General features: G+C 37.8%; 1 protein-coding gene across 1 annotated transcript; it reads right to left on the minus strand.

The window, feature by feature from the left end:
• Window positions 1-3,324: 3,324 nt before the first annotated feature.
• LOC138884230 (uncharacterized) lies at window positions 3,325-3,939 on the minus strand. Its single transcript, XM_070165305.1, has one exon. The coding sequence runs from the start codon at window positions 3,937-3,939 to the stop codon at window positions 3,325-3,327; it is 615 nt and encodes a 204-aa protein (XP_070021406.1).
• Window positions 3,940-14,984: the final 11,045 nt, after the last annotated feature.

Here is a 14,984-nt window from a genome sequence, read left to right on the forward strand (position 1 = left end):
GACAACATTCCCCTCAAAACAAGAAAGCTTCCTCCTTCTCATTCTTCTTCTTTTTCTTCACACTGTTTAGCCACTTGAATTCTATTCTACAGGTTTATTTTGATAGAAGAAAGGAATAAGAGAAGATATGAGAATGAATGAAAGAATGGGAAATAGAGATGACAATAAATATAGGATGGGGAAAGAAAGAGGGTGTGTAAGAAAGGACAAAGAAAGTCATAAAAGTAGAGCCAATAGACAGCATGCCATGACCCTACAAATATAAGTGGTTAAATTGGTTTCAGAAATGACCACGACCAAAAACCAAAACTCTCTCTTTCTTCATGTGTCAATATCACCTTAATTTACCCCAACTTGACTTTTAACCATGCACAACATACGCATTATACATCGGTAAACATGTAATAATATAATACACCATTCACTTTAAAAGCTAGTAATTATATCGCTTCATCTATATTATTTGTGGTTAGGGGCGGAGTTAGAATATTAGATCAGGATTCCGGTAAATCTAATAGCTTTGCTTGAACTTTATATTTGTATTAGAAAAAGAAGAAAATATATATATATATATATATGTGTGTGTGAACTGTGAAGTGTGAACTCAGTAACTATGATGAGTCATGTGTTTGGTAGCAAATTCAAAATCTATAAACTTCAAATTCTAGCTCTGCCATGGCGAAACTACTCTTGTAAGGGTGGTCAATTTGTCAAAAAATTACACCGCACATATAGATAAAATATTATTTTTTTGGTAGAAAATAAAATCTTTATTTAATCATCCCAAAAACATACATATATAATTTCATTTCTCCTATCCTTCTAATATTTTATACCTTCACTATATTTCAATCTATCATTTCCCTATACAAAATGTTTCTGTTCCTATCTATATAACTTTTCAAACCAGCTCATATTTCCCTTGCTCTTCTTCTTTTGTATTATCTCCAAGCATCTATATTTGCATGCATGTTGAATCTGTACTAACACTACTTGTGGTCGAGGCACTCTTTTCCTCCATATAGCTTCATTCCTGGCTTTCCATATATGATATATGACTGCTATCAGAACTGCCTTCGTAAATGATCTTCCAATTTTCCCTTTTGCAATTCTAGTCATCCTTTTCCATATCCCTGTCACTTCCATGTTATGTATATTCATCCCAAGCCATTCTAACACTTCAGCCAAACACAATCTTGAGTATGTGCATTCAAAGAACAAATGTTCAATGGATTTTGTGTTTCCTACGCATAGCAGTCACTATCTTCAGTTATTTTCATTTTCAGTGTTCTATCTTTTCTCAGCAGTTTCTTCCTCTTCACAAGCCAATTGATGAAGCTGTGTTTAGGAACATTCATTTTATTCCACACTCCTCTGCACCAAGGCCATTGATCTAGCCATCCTCTTCTCCAATTATAGCCACTCTTGATTGTGTACGTCCCTGTCCTCGATTGCCAGCCATTTCCTATGTATCCAGTTATATATATGTCACGGACAAATTTTTCTCCAGTACCAGCAGCTGTCTTTTGAGGGCCTATGCTGCCACCAATCTTCTCCCTTCATATAGATGTGGTTGATCCATTTCACCCACAAGTTGTCTTCTTTGTTTGCTATATTCCACACATATTTTACCACCACAGCTTCATTCCATTTTATACATTCCCTTATACCCAACCCTCCTTCATTTTTTGGCCTACATACAAGGTCCCAAGCCACAAGTGGTACCTTATTTGATATACTATTTTCAGACCACAAGTAATTCCTGCAAATGGTTGTAATGTCTTTGAGGACCTTCTTGGGGAGTATGAAAATTGTTACCTAATATGAATGAATATTGATCAATACTGAATTGATCAATTGCACTCTCCCTGCATACGACAGATTCTTTGAGCCCCATGAGTGTATTCTTGTACTTAACTTCTCCACCAACATTTCACAATCACTTGCCTTCAATTTCCATGCAACTATAGGAACTCCTAGGTACCTGAATGGCGTAGTCCCTTTTTTGTAACCTGTTATTTCACATATGTTCTCCAAGCACTGCCTATCCATATTTGCACTGTATACATTTGATTTTCCAGCATTAGTACTTAACCTAGAAGTATTAGAGAAAGTTTGTAATCCCCTCAACATTAGCATAATACTTTGATACTCTCCTTTACATAACATCAATACATCATCTGCAAGGCAAAGGTGGTTTAGCTTTAACCCTTTACACTTTGTGTGGAATGCAAACCCCTCCTGTGTAGCTACCCATTGCATAAATCTAGTGAAGTACTCCATGCATATTACAAAGATGAGTGGTGAAATAGGATCACCCTGTCTTAGGCCCCCTTTTCCCTCAATACATCCATATAGCCTACCATTCAGAGCAATTGAGTACTGAGTAGTTGTCATGCACTCCATTGTCCATTTGATGAACTTTACAGGGAAGTTCAAAGCATAGAGCATTTCTTCCACAAACCCCCACTCTACAGTATCATATGCCTTCTTAAGATCTATCTTTATCAGGCAGTTTCTTGTTGATTTCTTCCTATTATACAGCTTTACTAGGTCATGACATATCAGAATGTTTTGCACTATGCTTCTGCCTTCCATAAAAGCACTTTGATTTTCCGATATTATAGTTGGTAGCACACCTTTTAGCCTATTACATAGCACCTTCGAGATGATCTTATATACAATATTACAACAAGCAATTGGCCAGTAATCTCCTACGTTATCTGCATGGTTGTTTTTAGGAATCAATGTTAAAGTAGTTCTATTAATATTTTTCAGCATTTTTGTAGTATCAAAGAACTCTTTCACACTTCCAACCACATCTTGTTGAACCACTGGCCAGCAGTCTTTGAAAAATTGAGCTCCATATCTATCAGGTCCGGGAGATTTGTCTCCCCCTATTGCCCATAATGCTTCTTTAATCTCCTTTTCTGTAATTGCAACTTCCAGATGTTCTCTTTGCTTCTGCTGTAGAACTGGTCCTTTCTTTACTAGACTGCTGCATACATGCTGTCTATTTCCTTTGCTTTCCCACAGTAGCTTTGAATAAAAGTCAATGAATGCCTTTGTTATCCCTTCAACCTCAGTTTTCTCATTCCCTTCTGAATCTTTAATAGAAAATATCCTATTGGCATTCCTTCTAACTTTTATCACACTATGAAAATATTTTGTATTTTGATCCCCCTGCTTAATCCATTGCACTTTACTTTTCTGCCTCAAGAATTGTTCTTTTGCAGTCTTCCATTTGATACTTTCTTTCATCAGTCGAACCTCTTCTTCAATTAGTTCCACATTTCTAGGATCATTTTGTATCTTCCTTTGGCATTATGTCAGTTGCTCCATTGTTGCTTCTGCCCTTTTTTCTACATCTGAAAATCTTTCCTTGTTTAATTTCATTAATACACTCTTTGTTCTGTTCAGTTTCCCTATCAGCTGATACATCTTTGTGCCATGTATCTCCTTCTTCCGAACTTCCTGTACCCTTATTTGAAATTCTGGTAATATACTCCACATATTGAAATATCTAAACAGCTTTTTCCTCTTTACATTCCCCCCTTCCCAATTAATAATTGTTGGACAATGATCATAGGTACCTTTATGCATGAAGCGTACCTCTGATGGTGATAATTCTGTCATACATTCAGTATTTACCAATACTTTGTCTATTCTGCTATACACCCTGCTATCCCCCTCTTGTTTGTTGTTCCACGTGAAGAATGCCCCTGAGGATCTTAACTCCTTCAACCCACAGGCTTCAATACACTGCTTAAAATCCCTTGTTTTAGCCATAGTGACTCTACTCCCTATTCTCTCTTCTCTATTCAGAATACAATTAAAGTCACCCATTACAGCCCATGGTTCATCCATTTTGGCCCCTATTTGATTGATGTCTTCCCATAATTTCCTTCTAATAGCTTGTTCATTAAAGCCATATACCATAGTCATATTAAACCTCACTCTGCTCCCCCTGTGTTCTACTTTGCAATGTATCATTTGTTCTGTAACTACCCTTATATCAACATCATACAAATGTGGTTTCCACAGCAACCAAATCCTACCCCAGGATGTTTATTTAAATTTGTAACAAACGACCACCCTTGACAAAGATAAAAAGAAGCATTCAGTGCCTTAGCTTATTTTATCCTTGTTTCCAAAAATCCAAACAAGCCAACCTTCAAATTATGGACAAACAGATTCATTTCTTTCTGTTTGTCTGGCTTATTTAGACCTTTGTCATTCCAAAAGCCAATACTATCCATTTGGGTTGGGTTTTTCCCCACCCTTTCCTTGTTCAGGACCCTTATCAGCTTCACATTCCCCAGGGCAGAAAGATTTGGCTATCCCATCATTTTTGTTGTTTTGATCTTCCAAAGCAGCAAATGAATTCCCAATGTCAATCTGTGGTTCCCTTATCACTATTCCTCTTTTTTCATAACCTCTTCTATAGTAATTCTTTTCCTGTCTTTGTCTCATCATTACTTGTTTCCCTGCTCTTTGTTGAAACTTTTCTTCAGTGATTTCTTTCCCTTCTTCCTTATTGTTGTTGCCTGTTTGTTCTCCATTTCTATCCTTTCTATCACTTTGTTTTGTTTCTTCTCTTTGTTCCTGTACTTTACTGCTCAGCTCCTCTCTTATCTGTTTTCTACATTCCTTCAATTCATGCCCATAGTTTTTGCATTTTGTGCACAGTATCGGTTTCCATTCAAATTCAACCTCTTGTTCTACAATTTGACCATATTCATTTTCAAACATCACTGTATCCGGGAATGCCATATTGATTGGTACTTCCACCAATACTCTAGCATGGGTCATTCTCTCCTTCATAGTAGTAGCCTTGTCTGCCTTCAATGGATTCCCTACCATTCCAGCTATCTTAGCCAATGCTTGTTTTCCCCAACACTTCACATTTAAACCTGGAAGTCTGATCCACACTGGTATATTATCCATGATCTTCTTCTTCAATTCAATATCCTGTTGCCATGGCTTTACAATAACTGGCTTTCTATCGAACATCTGGACTCCTTCCTCTACCACTTTCATTCTACTTTCAGCCGTATGAAATATGACTAGAAACACACCTCTTTGAACTTGTACTACTAAGTTTATTCCCAATTTTCCCCAAATTCTATTAAAATATCCTTCCATAACACTTTGCGGTGGATTTGAACCCAACACATAGCATACTACTCCAGTTTTCCAGAATTTTACCTCCTCATGAATATCTTCTGCCGTAATTATCACATTGCTATTTTTTGGTGATTCTCTTTTCAGATCCTCACCTTCATCCAATGGAACAGTAGCTACTATTTTGCTCCACGATCTCTGCTCTTGTGTTTGTGTCTCATTTACTATTGCTTCTTCCCCCACCTTATCCGCCCAGGATCGTCTACTTGCACCATTCCCTTGTATGATTTCGATTTGTGTCCTCTCCGGTGTAACTACTGGTGTAGTCATTGTTAATCGCTCCATCTCCAATGGTATTATACCTGTAATTACATTTAAATTCCTCTGTTTCTTCGAGTCCTCAGTCCTAGGAATACCTTTTCCTCCATGATTTTGATTTGAACTGGTCATCTGATTGTTTTGCCCTCTCCCTCCTGCCTTCGATTTCCTACCCATTTTCAGCTTTAGCTGAGAGAAAATGTCATTCTAGAGAGAGAAAGTACAATATATTCTATATAGATAAAATATTAGGTTTTAGAGCTATATAACATAAAATGAACACACTTTATTGGGATTTTTTTGCTTCTTTCAAATTTGATTATCCTTGGAAAATTTCTGGCACCGTCTCTGGTTTCCGCCGCTATTTGTGGTTTAAGGATTTTACCTTCTTCAAAAAAGATATTTAATACCCTAAATCATATGATTACACTATTTGTGTAAAAAGAGAAAAGGATCAGCAAAACGAAGATTTTACTTATTATAAGGATAGGAAAGACATCATCACAAGAAGAATGAAGTAAATCATGTATTACTCAAGAGTTAAGTTATGACATGAATAGGTAAACTTGACAATGAAATTGACATATTCTGATTTCAGCAACAAGCTGGCCATATGCAGGGGCGGATCTAAAGGTGTGAGTATGAGTTTCCGGGAACCCACTAGCTTTTGGCTAGTTTTCGTATTTGTATTAAGAAAACCATTCAACGTATAAGAATAATTAATTGGAAACCCAATTCTTTAGTCCGATTATTATAATATATTAATTTAAAATCGACGTAAGAATTCATAAATTAAAAATCTTGGATCTGCTACGTGTATGACACCATAAGATTTGGTTAAACTAAACTTACAAACAAAAACAAAAAAAAGAATCTTTTACGTAGTATGACAAACAAGATGTGTATAATTTACATGTTCTAGGTAATATAGTAAAGTATTGGTATAAGTATAAAAGTAGCAAAAAGGGTAAAATAAGAGAAAAGGAGTCCCTCGTGCAGAGTGTAACTTCATTTTCTAAGCTTGCGGGGGAAAATATTGAAGGCATCAAATCAAACACAGAACTCAGAAATACAGAGATAAGTCAGTCATTTTTTTCACAACTCGATAGGTTACTATATGGACCACTCAAACCTACTAAGCTCTTTCTCACAACTGTCCAATTAGCTCTCTATATAGAGATTTTGTATTTCTTTTGTCCTGTTTTGATCCTCCTATATGGAGAGTTCATGTAACTCTTATGTATACATAAATTTATATGGCTTAGTTTGATTTAGTACAAAATTCTTTTTATAAAAAAAATGAAAATTTGTGGTTTTAAAGTGTCATTATTATTATACACTAAAGAAGATTCTTGGAGCAATGGTAAAATTGTCTTTGTGTGATCTATAGTTCACGGGTTAAAGCCGTAAAATCAATTATTGATGTTTGTATGAGGGTAGGTTGCATACATCATATCCTCTTGGCCGGGATATGGACCTTCCCTGGACCCTAGATGAATGTGGGATGTTTCGTGAATCGGTTTGCCTTTTTTATTAGATTTATTTATACTGTCAATTCACTTATTTGATATTTATAGGTAAATATCTTGATAAATATAAATTGGTAAAATGATAAAAATAGTAACTAACATATATCACATCTTAATTCAATGATATCGTAAAAAAAAAAAATTATACTGGCAGTGTATATAATAAAATTCATAAAGAGTTTAAGTTTTATTTATCCATAGTATAAGAATTAATTTACACAATATAATCAGGTTACTCATAAAGTATAATTATTACTAATCTCTATGGTAAGTATTACCTCCAGTAATTAGTAACCATATGACAAAAATAACTACTCTATTAAGTAAAATAATACTCCATAATAGGTTAAACCTATACTATACATACCGCATATACAAAAAATCTTTACACTAACCGTAGATATAACTTAATTTTTTCTTAAACGCATTATTTACTCCTACAAAGATGATAGCTCTAGTGAGCAGATATGTTGCATGGATTTTGCAAAATGCTGTTATATATGTGTCGAATTCTTCAAAAATACACTATTTTTGTAAGATCGGACATACATTCAGCGACATTTTTTGAGAATCCGTTTAACATAAATGGAGTATAATACTGCTACATATTAAAATGAGAAGGAAACTTTATCAACAACATTGATATGGCAACGGTTTCCAGAGTCTTGAAGTTACGTACTCCATCTTTTAAGACAATAGAAGATGTTTAACTTTTAAGGAGTCAACTTGAAAAGTGAAAGATGGACACAATTCAATCAACTTTCGATAAAACATACAGTTGTACAATATATAGAGTAGCCTTTTGCATGTTTCAGCTTGTTTCAACTAGAGTCCGGAACCAAAATGTGGTTCTTTTGAATAAGTAGCACATTAATAGGTGTAAAAAAAAAATGACATTTTTATATATAGCGCCCAAATACTGGGTGCTATACATTAACGTTAACTGTGCCGTTAATGTATAGCGCCCCGTATTTGGGCGCTATATATAAAAAGCTGATACTAACAGGTATAGCGCCCAAAAATCCGGCGCTATACATATTTTTTAAAAATCGAGCCGTCTTCCTCAAGACGACGATTCTGCTTCTTCTTCCTCAATATTTTACATATTCTTCTGCTTGGTCCCCCACTCTCATACCCGCTGCCCCACCATTTTAAAAATAAAAATAAAAAATGGGATCCCCCGTCACATAAAAGGTGAAGAACGTATGTCCTGCATTCGAGTAGAGCTTCGTATTATTGTTGATTCACACTTCCGGAGTCAAAATTTCAATCTATTTGCTTTCCAAAAATTCTAAATCGAGGTATTTCGGCTTATTTTAAGTTGAAAGTTTTATAATAATGCATATTATTTGATTTGTATGTGTTCTATTTCGGTTTGTGTTTTTTTTTCGAAACTAGTATGTTAAATTTATCTGGATTTAATATTAGTGTTTTATAAAAAAATATAAATTTGTCAAATAAATTTATTTGTTAATATCCTGATTTATATATATGTGTTTTCATGCCGTTTTGTGTTTTATTTGCAATTAAATTTATTTGTTGTTTATGTTTAGTTTAGATTATTTTTTAGCGTAGTAAAATCTAGACCTTTTTAGCGTAGTAAAATGTAGACCCTTTTAGCGTAGTAAAATTTAGAGCCTGTAGCGTAGTAATGTGTAGTATTTTAGCTTAGAATTCCTTTTGTTTAAGTATCTTATACTGGTAGTTGAAAATGCAAACTTTGTACAATTAAGTTAATAATTGTATCAACACACATAATTACTAATGTTAATTTGGTGCCACTGAGCCTCAAAATATCGAGCCCGAAACGCATAGGTGTATATATATATATATATATATATATATATATATATATATATATATATATAATTTGTACAATTAAGTTATTAAAAAATATGAATTTAAATTATAAAACAAACACATAATTATTAATGATAGTTTGGTGCCATTGGGCCTCAAAATATCGAGCCCGGAACCCATAGGTATATATATATATAATTTGTACAATTAAGTTATTAAAAAATATGAATTTAAATTATAAAACAAAAACATAATTATTAATGATAGTTTGGTTCCATTGGACCTCAAATATCGAGCCCGAAACCCATAGGTATGTATATATATAATTTGTACAATTAAGTTTTTAAAAAATATGAATTTAAATTATAAAACAAACACATAATTATTAATGATAGTTTGGTGCTACTGGGATTCAAATATCGAGTCTGGAACCCATAGATATAATTTTTGTATAACGCAAAAAATTGTGTATCTCAAAAAATTAATATTTAATATACAGAATAAAATACAATTAATGTTGTTTTAATTTACAGTTGACGACATGGACGCGACTATACATCCCGGCCCTCGGATGTTGGATCTATTAGTCCTACAGCCCCAGCATAGATCCGAGTATATATGGGAGGGACAGTTGCTTACGCAGACTTTCCGGGCCAGGAGAGTGGATCTATTGTGGGAGTTTTTGAGTCATAGAGTTCTACATCCCCGCGTAGTCCATTACCTGGAGGAGATGGGATTATATAGGATTATTAGGATTGGCCGGATACAGCTCGACTGGGCTATGATCACGGCCTTGATTGAGCGGTGGCGACCGGAGACGCACATTTTTCATCTGCCCATAGGCGAGGCCACCATTACACTCCAGGATGCTGAGATTTTATATGGCTTGTCCGCTGATGGCTTGCCAGTATTACTGTCTGCGACCATGAGATATTATTCGCGGCAGTCTTATTGGGATATGTTGCACATGCTCACCCCCCCCCCCCAGTATAATGAAACTCTTATTCTACGCTCTTCAGACATAATGAAAAAATGTTGGAGAATTTAACAACAATAAACGTTTCAACAAAAGCATGGAAATGGCTAGCCGGGAAATTTCTACGCTATACACCTTTTGAATGAATTTCTATACAATCCTAACCTCTTTATATAAGAAATGGCTAGCCGGATTTTATTTTTTATATATATAGTGCCCAAAAAGTGGGCACTATACGCTTTTGAATTGTTGAAGTCAGGAATTATTGGTGGGGCCATGAAAAAGGTATATAGTGCCCAAATACTGGATGCTATACATAAAGTTTTATGAATAGGGTCGGGTTTTTGGGCGCTATCCTTTTAGTATCAGCTTTTTATATATAGCGTCCAAATACTGGGCGCTATACATTAACGGTACAGTTAGCGTTAATGTATAGCGCCCAGTATTTGGGCGCTATATATAAAAATGTCATCTTTTTTTTACACCTATTAAGGTGCTACTTGTCCAAAAGAATCACATTTTGGCTCCGTGTTTCTGCTCTCTTTTCTTTTCTTTTGTTGTGGGAAAAGACATTTTCCCTTCATTTTCTCTTTTTTTTCTTCAACTTTGGTGCTCTAAAGTTGTAAAATCACTACAATCAGAGTCGTTTCGAAGGATGTATTAGGGAAAATAATGCATGTATTAGATTTGATATTAATAATCCTTTGTTTGGTAGTGTTTGTTAACTTTTTTTTTGGTTTACCACCCGATGTCCGGTACCCGCATTGGAGCATGTCTATATCCAGATTCGCGCCGCGTAGGGCCCCATTCATGGGGAAGCGTTCCCTACCAAGGATTTTTCCACACTCAGGGCTCGAACTCGAGACCTCTGGTTAAGGGAAGAGCAGTCTCGTCCACTGTACCACATCCTTTAGTGGTTAGTGTTTTTCAAATTATGTATAACTAATACATAGCAAATCATTGCATTAATAATACTATAATTTTTAATACATAGATAAGCATGTATACAACCCTATGTAATGCATGTTATTTTTAATCCACCAAACTAAATAGTGGATAAGAAATAATCTCAGCATAACTGATCTCAACATTACTAATCTCAACATGACTATTCTCAACATTATTAATCTCATCATTATTAATATTCGATATTCAGGTCTATTTCTATACACCCTACCAAATGACTCTTTAAGAGTTAAGATAGGACATATAGAATTCTTTTATACTAAACTAGAGTTTTTGAGTTCGAGTTTTAGAATTGTATGGGTCAAAATTAGATTAGAGAAATTCGGCACGCAGAGATATAAGGTCGAGGTCGGACAGGCCGAGGTCGGACAGGCCTAGGTCGGATAGTCATCAATAAGGTCGAGGTCAGACAGTCATCAATAGCCGAGGTCGGACAGTCATCAATAGCCGAGATCAGACAATCATCAATAAGGCCGAGGTCGGACAGGCCAAGGTCAGACAATTATCAATAAGGGCGAGGTCGGACAGTCATCAATAAGGTCGAGGTCGGACAGTCATCAATAGCGGAGGTCGAACAGTCATCAATAAGGCCAAGGTCGGACAATCATCAATAGCCGAGGTCGGACAGTCATCAATAAGGTCGAGGTCGCACAATAATGAAATAACTAGTTTGCTTTGGAATCCTCAAAGGGAATATTCTATTAAATATTCTCTCTAGTTGTACTTCTTTAGGATTTTATATGGATACCCCTTATAAATAGGAAGAGGGGACTTCCAAAAAGGGGGCTGGTTCTCTCTCCCTCTCCCTTTCTCTAGAAAACATGTAAACATACCTCTCTAAAGAAATTAGAGGATCTGTGATCCCAGACCTTCATCAGATCTAAAAAGGGTCTTAAGGTTCTTGTATCTGTTATCATTCGTCTTTATCAAATAAAAGAGGATCCGCTCCACTCAAGATTTGGTGAATCTTTTCCTTTATTTATATTTTATTGTCATTTAATGTTACTTAATGCATCTTTCTTTATGCTATTAAATCTGGCCATAATCACGACCAATATTTATACTCGGCTATGTTTTTCTATTCATATTATTCATCTCGGATCTAGAGTTAATTATCTTTAACTAGGATTTACCCCTTCATCTTTGATTGATTTATTCAAAAAGGTTTTAATATCTTTTGAGTCAAACAATTTGGCGCCGCCTGTGGGGATTTTCTAGTTAAAATTTTAGTTTCCTTTAGATCTAAAATTCAATTCCAACTATGGAGCGCCTTCAGGGAAGCCAAACGAATTTGATACACCAAATAGTTTTTGTATTTGTTGTTTGTGCAAATGAGATACTAAAGAATATTATATATTAAATATTACATTAGCCAAGGGTTTGTTGCCTGTTTTTATTGGGCAATTAGCACACAAGTATCATGAAATGTCGATACTTCTATACATTTAAAGATTGTGATTTTCTTTTTGGTTGGGAGTACATTTGATTAGGCTAAAAATATGCTAAATTTTGTATTTCTTGTATAAAAGAAGTGAGGAACTTGATTCTGTCACAGCATACTTCTAATTTGTTGCCATCATATTTTAGACATTGTTAATTTCCGGGGTGTAAGAACGAGAAAACAAAGACACTTGAATTAAATGTCTGAGGGATACAACTATAATTATAAGATAGCTCAGGGACCAATGTAAAATTATCCAAAAAATAATGGGTCTAGAAGTGGGACCAAAGGGCGGCAGTAGTAGGAACAAAGCATTAGATTTTGGTTCCTTATTTTCTCCGTTTAATCAAACCTTTGCGTATAACTCTCCTTGCAAATATCATTTTCTCTTTCTTTCCCACACATCTTTCAGGTGTGGAAAGAAGAGTACAAGTGTCATACAAATGGAGGTCATGCTTACCAACACTCTGTTAACGTGAGCTCTACCCACGCTTTTAGCCTCCGTCCAGTAGCCCAACATTACACTTGGCAGCTAAATTACCACTGTTTAGAGGACTCAAACTAGATCTCAAGTATGGAACACGGCGAATCATCCTCCGATATGACTCACCATCCGTCGTCAACCAAGTCACAGGGACTTTCCAAATAAAAGAATAAAGGCTACGAAAATATTAGGCATGAATTCATAAGCTACTGCCCGAGTTTGACGAGTGTCAACTCGACTAGATACCCCGAGCACAAAACATCAAAATAGACGGCCTTGCCAAATTGGTAGCGGCCATTGAAAGCATAATCAAAGAAGGGAACGTGATCAGACTGAGGTAACGAATGCTTTTATTTTGTTTTAACTAACTATTTCTCCAAGTGGAATAAAAATAGGGCCAGTCACCCAAGAAATGCGTCGTATTCTCCAATGCAAACAAAATTAATCAAACTGGGACCCACCCAAGAAATGCAGAAGCTAAGCAAAACTGGGACTCATCCATGAAATGCAGAATCTAAGCAAGACTTGGACTCTCCTAGGGAATACCCCGTACGACCAAGGACCATCGCCAAAAAAGAAGAGGTCGACCCCTACGGCCAAGGGCCATCGCCAAAAAGAGGAGGTTGACCCCCTACGACCAAGGGCCATCGCCAAAAAGAGGAGATCGACCCCCTACGGCCAAGAGCCATCGCCAAAAAAAGAGGTCGACCCCTGCGGCCAAGGGCCATCGCCAAAAAAGAAGAGGTCAACCCCTACGGCCAAGATGCATCGCCAAAAAGAGGAGGTCGACCCCGTACGGCCAAGGGCCATCGCCAAAAAAGAAGAGGTCGATCCCTACGGCCAAGGGCCATCGCCAAAAAGAAGAGGTCGACCACTACGGCCAAGAGCCATCGCCAAAAAGAAGAGGTCGACCCCATACGGCCAAGGGACATCTCTAAAAAAAAAGACGTCGACCCCTATGGCCAAGATCCATCGCCAAAAAGAGAAGGTCGACCCCGTACGACCAAGGGCCATCGCCAAAAAAGAAGAGGTCGCCCCTTACGGCCAAGGTCCATCGCCAAAAAGAGGAGGTCAACCCCGTACGGCCAAGAGCCATTGCCAAAAAGAGGAGGTCGACCCCCTACGGTCAAGGGTTATCGCCAAAAAAGAAGAGGTTGACCCTTACGGCCAAGGGACATCGCCAAAAAGAGGAGGTCAATCCCGTACGGCCAAGAGCCATTGCCAAAAAGAGGAGCCAAGAGCCATCGCCAAAAAGAGGAGGTCGACCCCCTACTGCCAAGAGCCATCGCCAAAAAAAAGCGGTCGACCCCTACGGCCAAGGGCCATCGCCAAAAAAGAAGAGTTCGACCCCTATGGCCAAGAGCCATTGCCAAAAAGAGGAGGTCGACCCCCTACGGAAAAGGGCCATCGCCAAAAAAGAAGAGGTCGGCCCCTACGGCCAAGGGCCATCGCCAAAAAGAAGAGGTCTACCCCTACGACCAAGAGTCATCGCCAAAAAAGGGAGGTTGACCCCGTACGGCCAAGGGCCATCGCCAAAAAAGAAGAGATCGACCCCTACGGCCAAGAACCATCGCCAAAAAGAGGAGGTCAACCCCGTACGGCCAAGGGCCATCGCCAAAAAGAGGAGGTCGACCCCCTACGGCCAAGGGCCATCGCCAAAAAGAGGATGTCGACCCCGTACAACCAAGAGCCATCGCCAAAAAGAGAAGGTCAACCCCCTACGGCCAAGATCCATCGCCAAAAGAGGAGGTCGACCCCGTACGGCCAAGAGTCATCGCCAAAAAGAGGAGGTCGACCCCTACGGCCAAGGGCCATCGCCAAAAAAGAAGAAGTTGACCCTTACGGCCAAGGGCCATCGCCAAAAAAGAAGAGGTCGACCCCTACGGTCAAGAGCCATCGCCAAAAAAAGAAGAGGTCGACCTCGTTCAAACCAAGACGGGTTAACATTTCGACAAGCTCGAACTAACACCCCTACGACCAAGGGACATCGCCAAAAAAGAAGAATTCGGACTCGTCCGAATTGACCTTCGGCCTCGTCCGAATCGACATTCGGCCTAGTCTGAATCAACATTCGACTTCGACCTCGTCCGAATCAACATTCGGCCTCTTCCGAATCAACCTTCGGCCTCGTCCGAAATCAACCTTCGGCCTCGTCCGAATCAACCTTTGGCCTCGTCCGAATCAACACTCGGACTCGACAGAATCAACACTCGGCTTCGTCCGAAGCAACATTCGGCCTCGTCTGAATCAACTTTCGACCTCGTCCGAATTCACATTCGGCGACCTTACTCGAATTCACATTCGGCCTACTCGCCCGTCCAGATTCGAGGACGCAAATGACCTCCT

This window comes from Nicotiana sylvestris, chromosome 12 (assembly GCF_000393655.2).
Source record: "Nicotiana sylvestris chromosome 12, ASM39365v2, whole genome shotgun sequence".
Classification (NCBI taxonomy): Eukaryota; Viridiplantae; Streptophyta; class Magnoliopsida; order Solanales; family Solanaceae; genus Nicotiana; species Nicotiana sylvestris.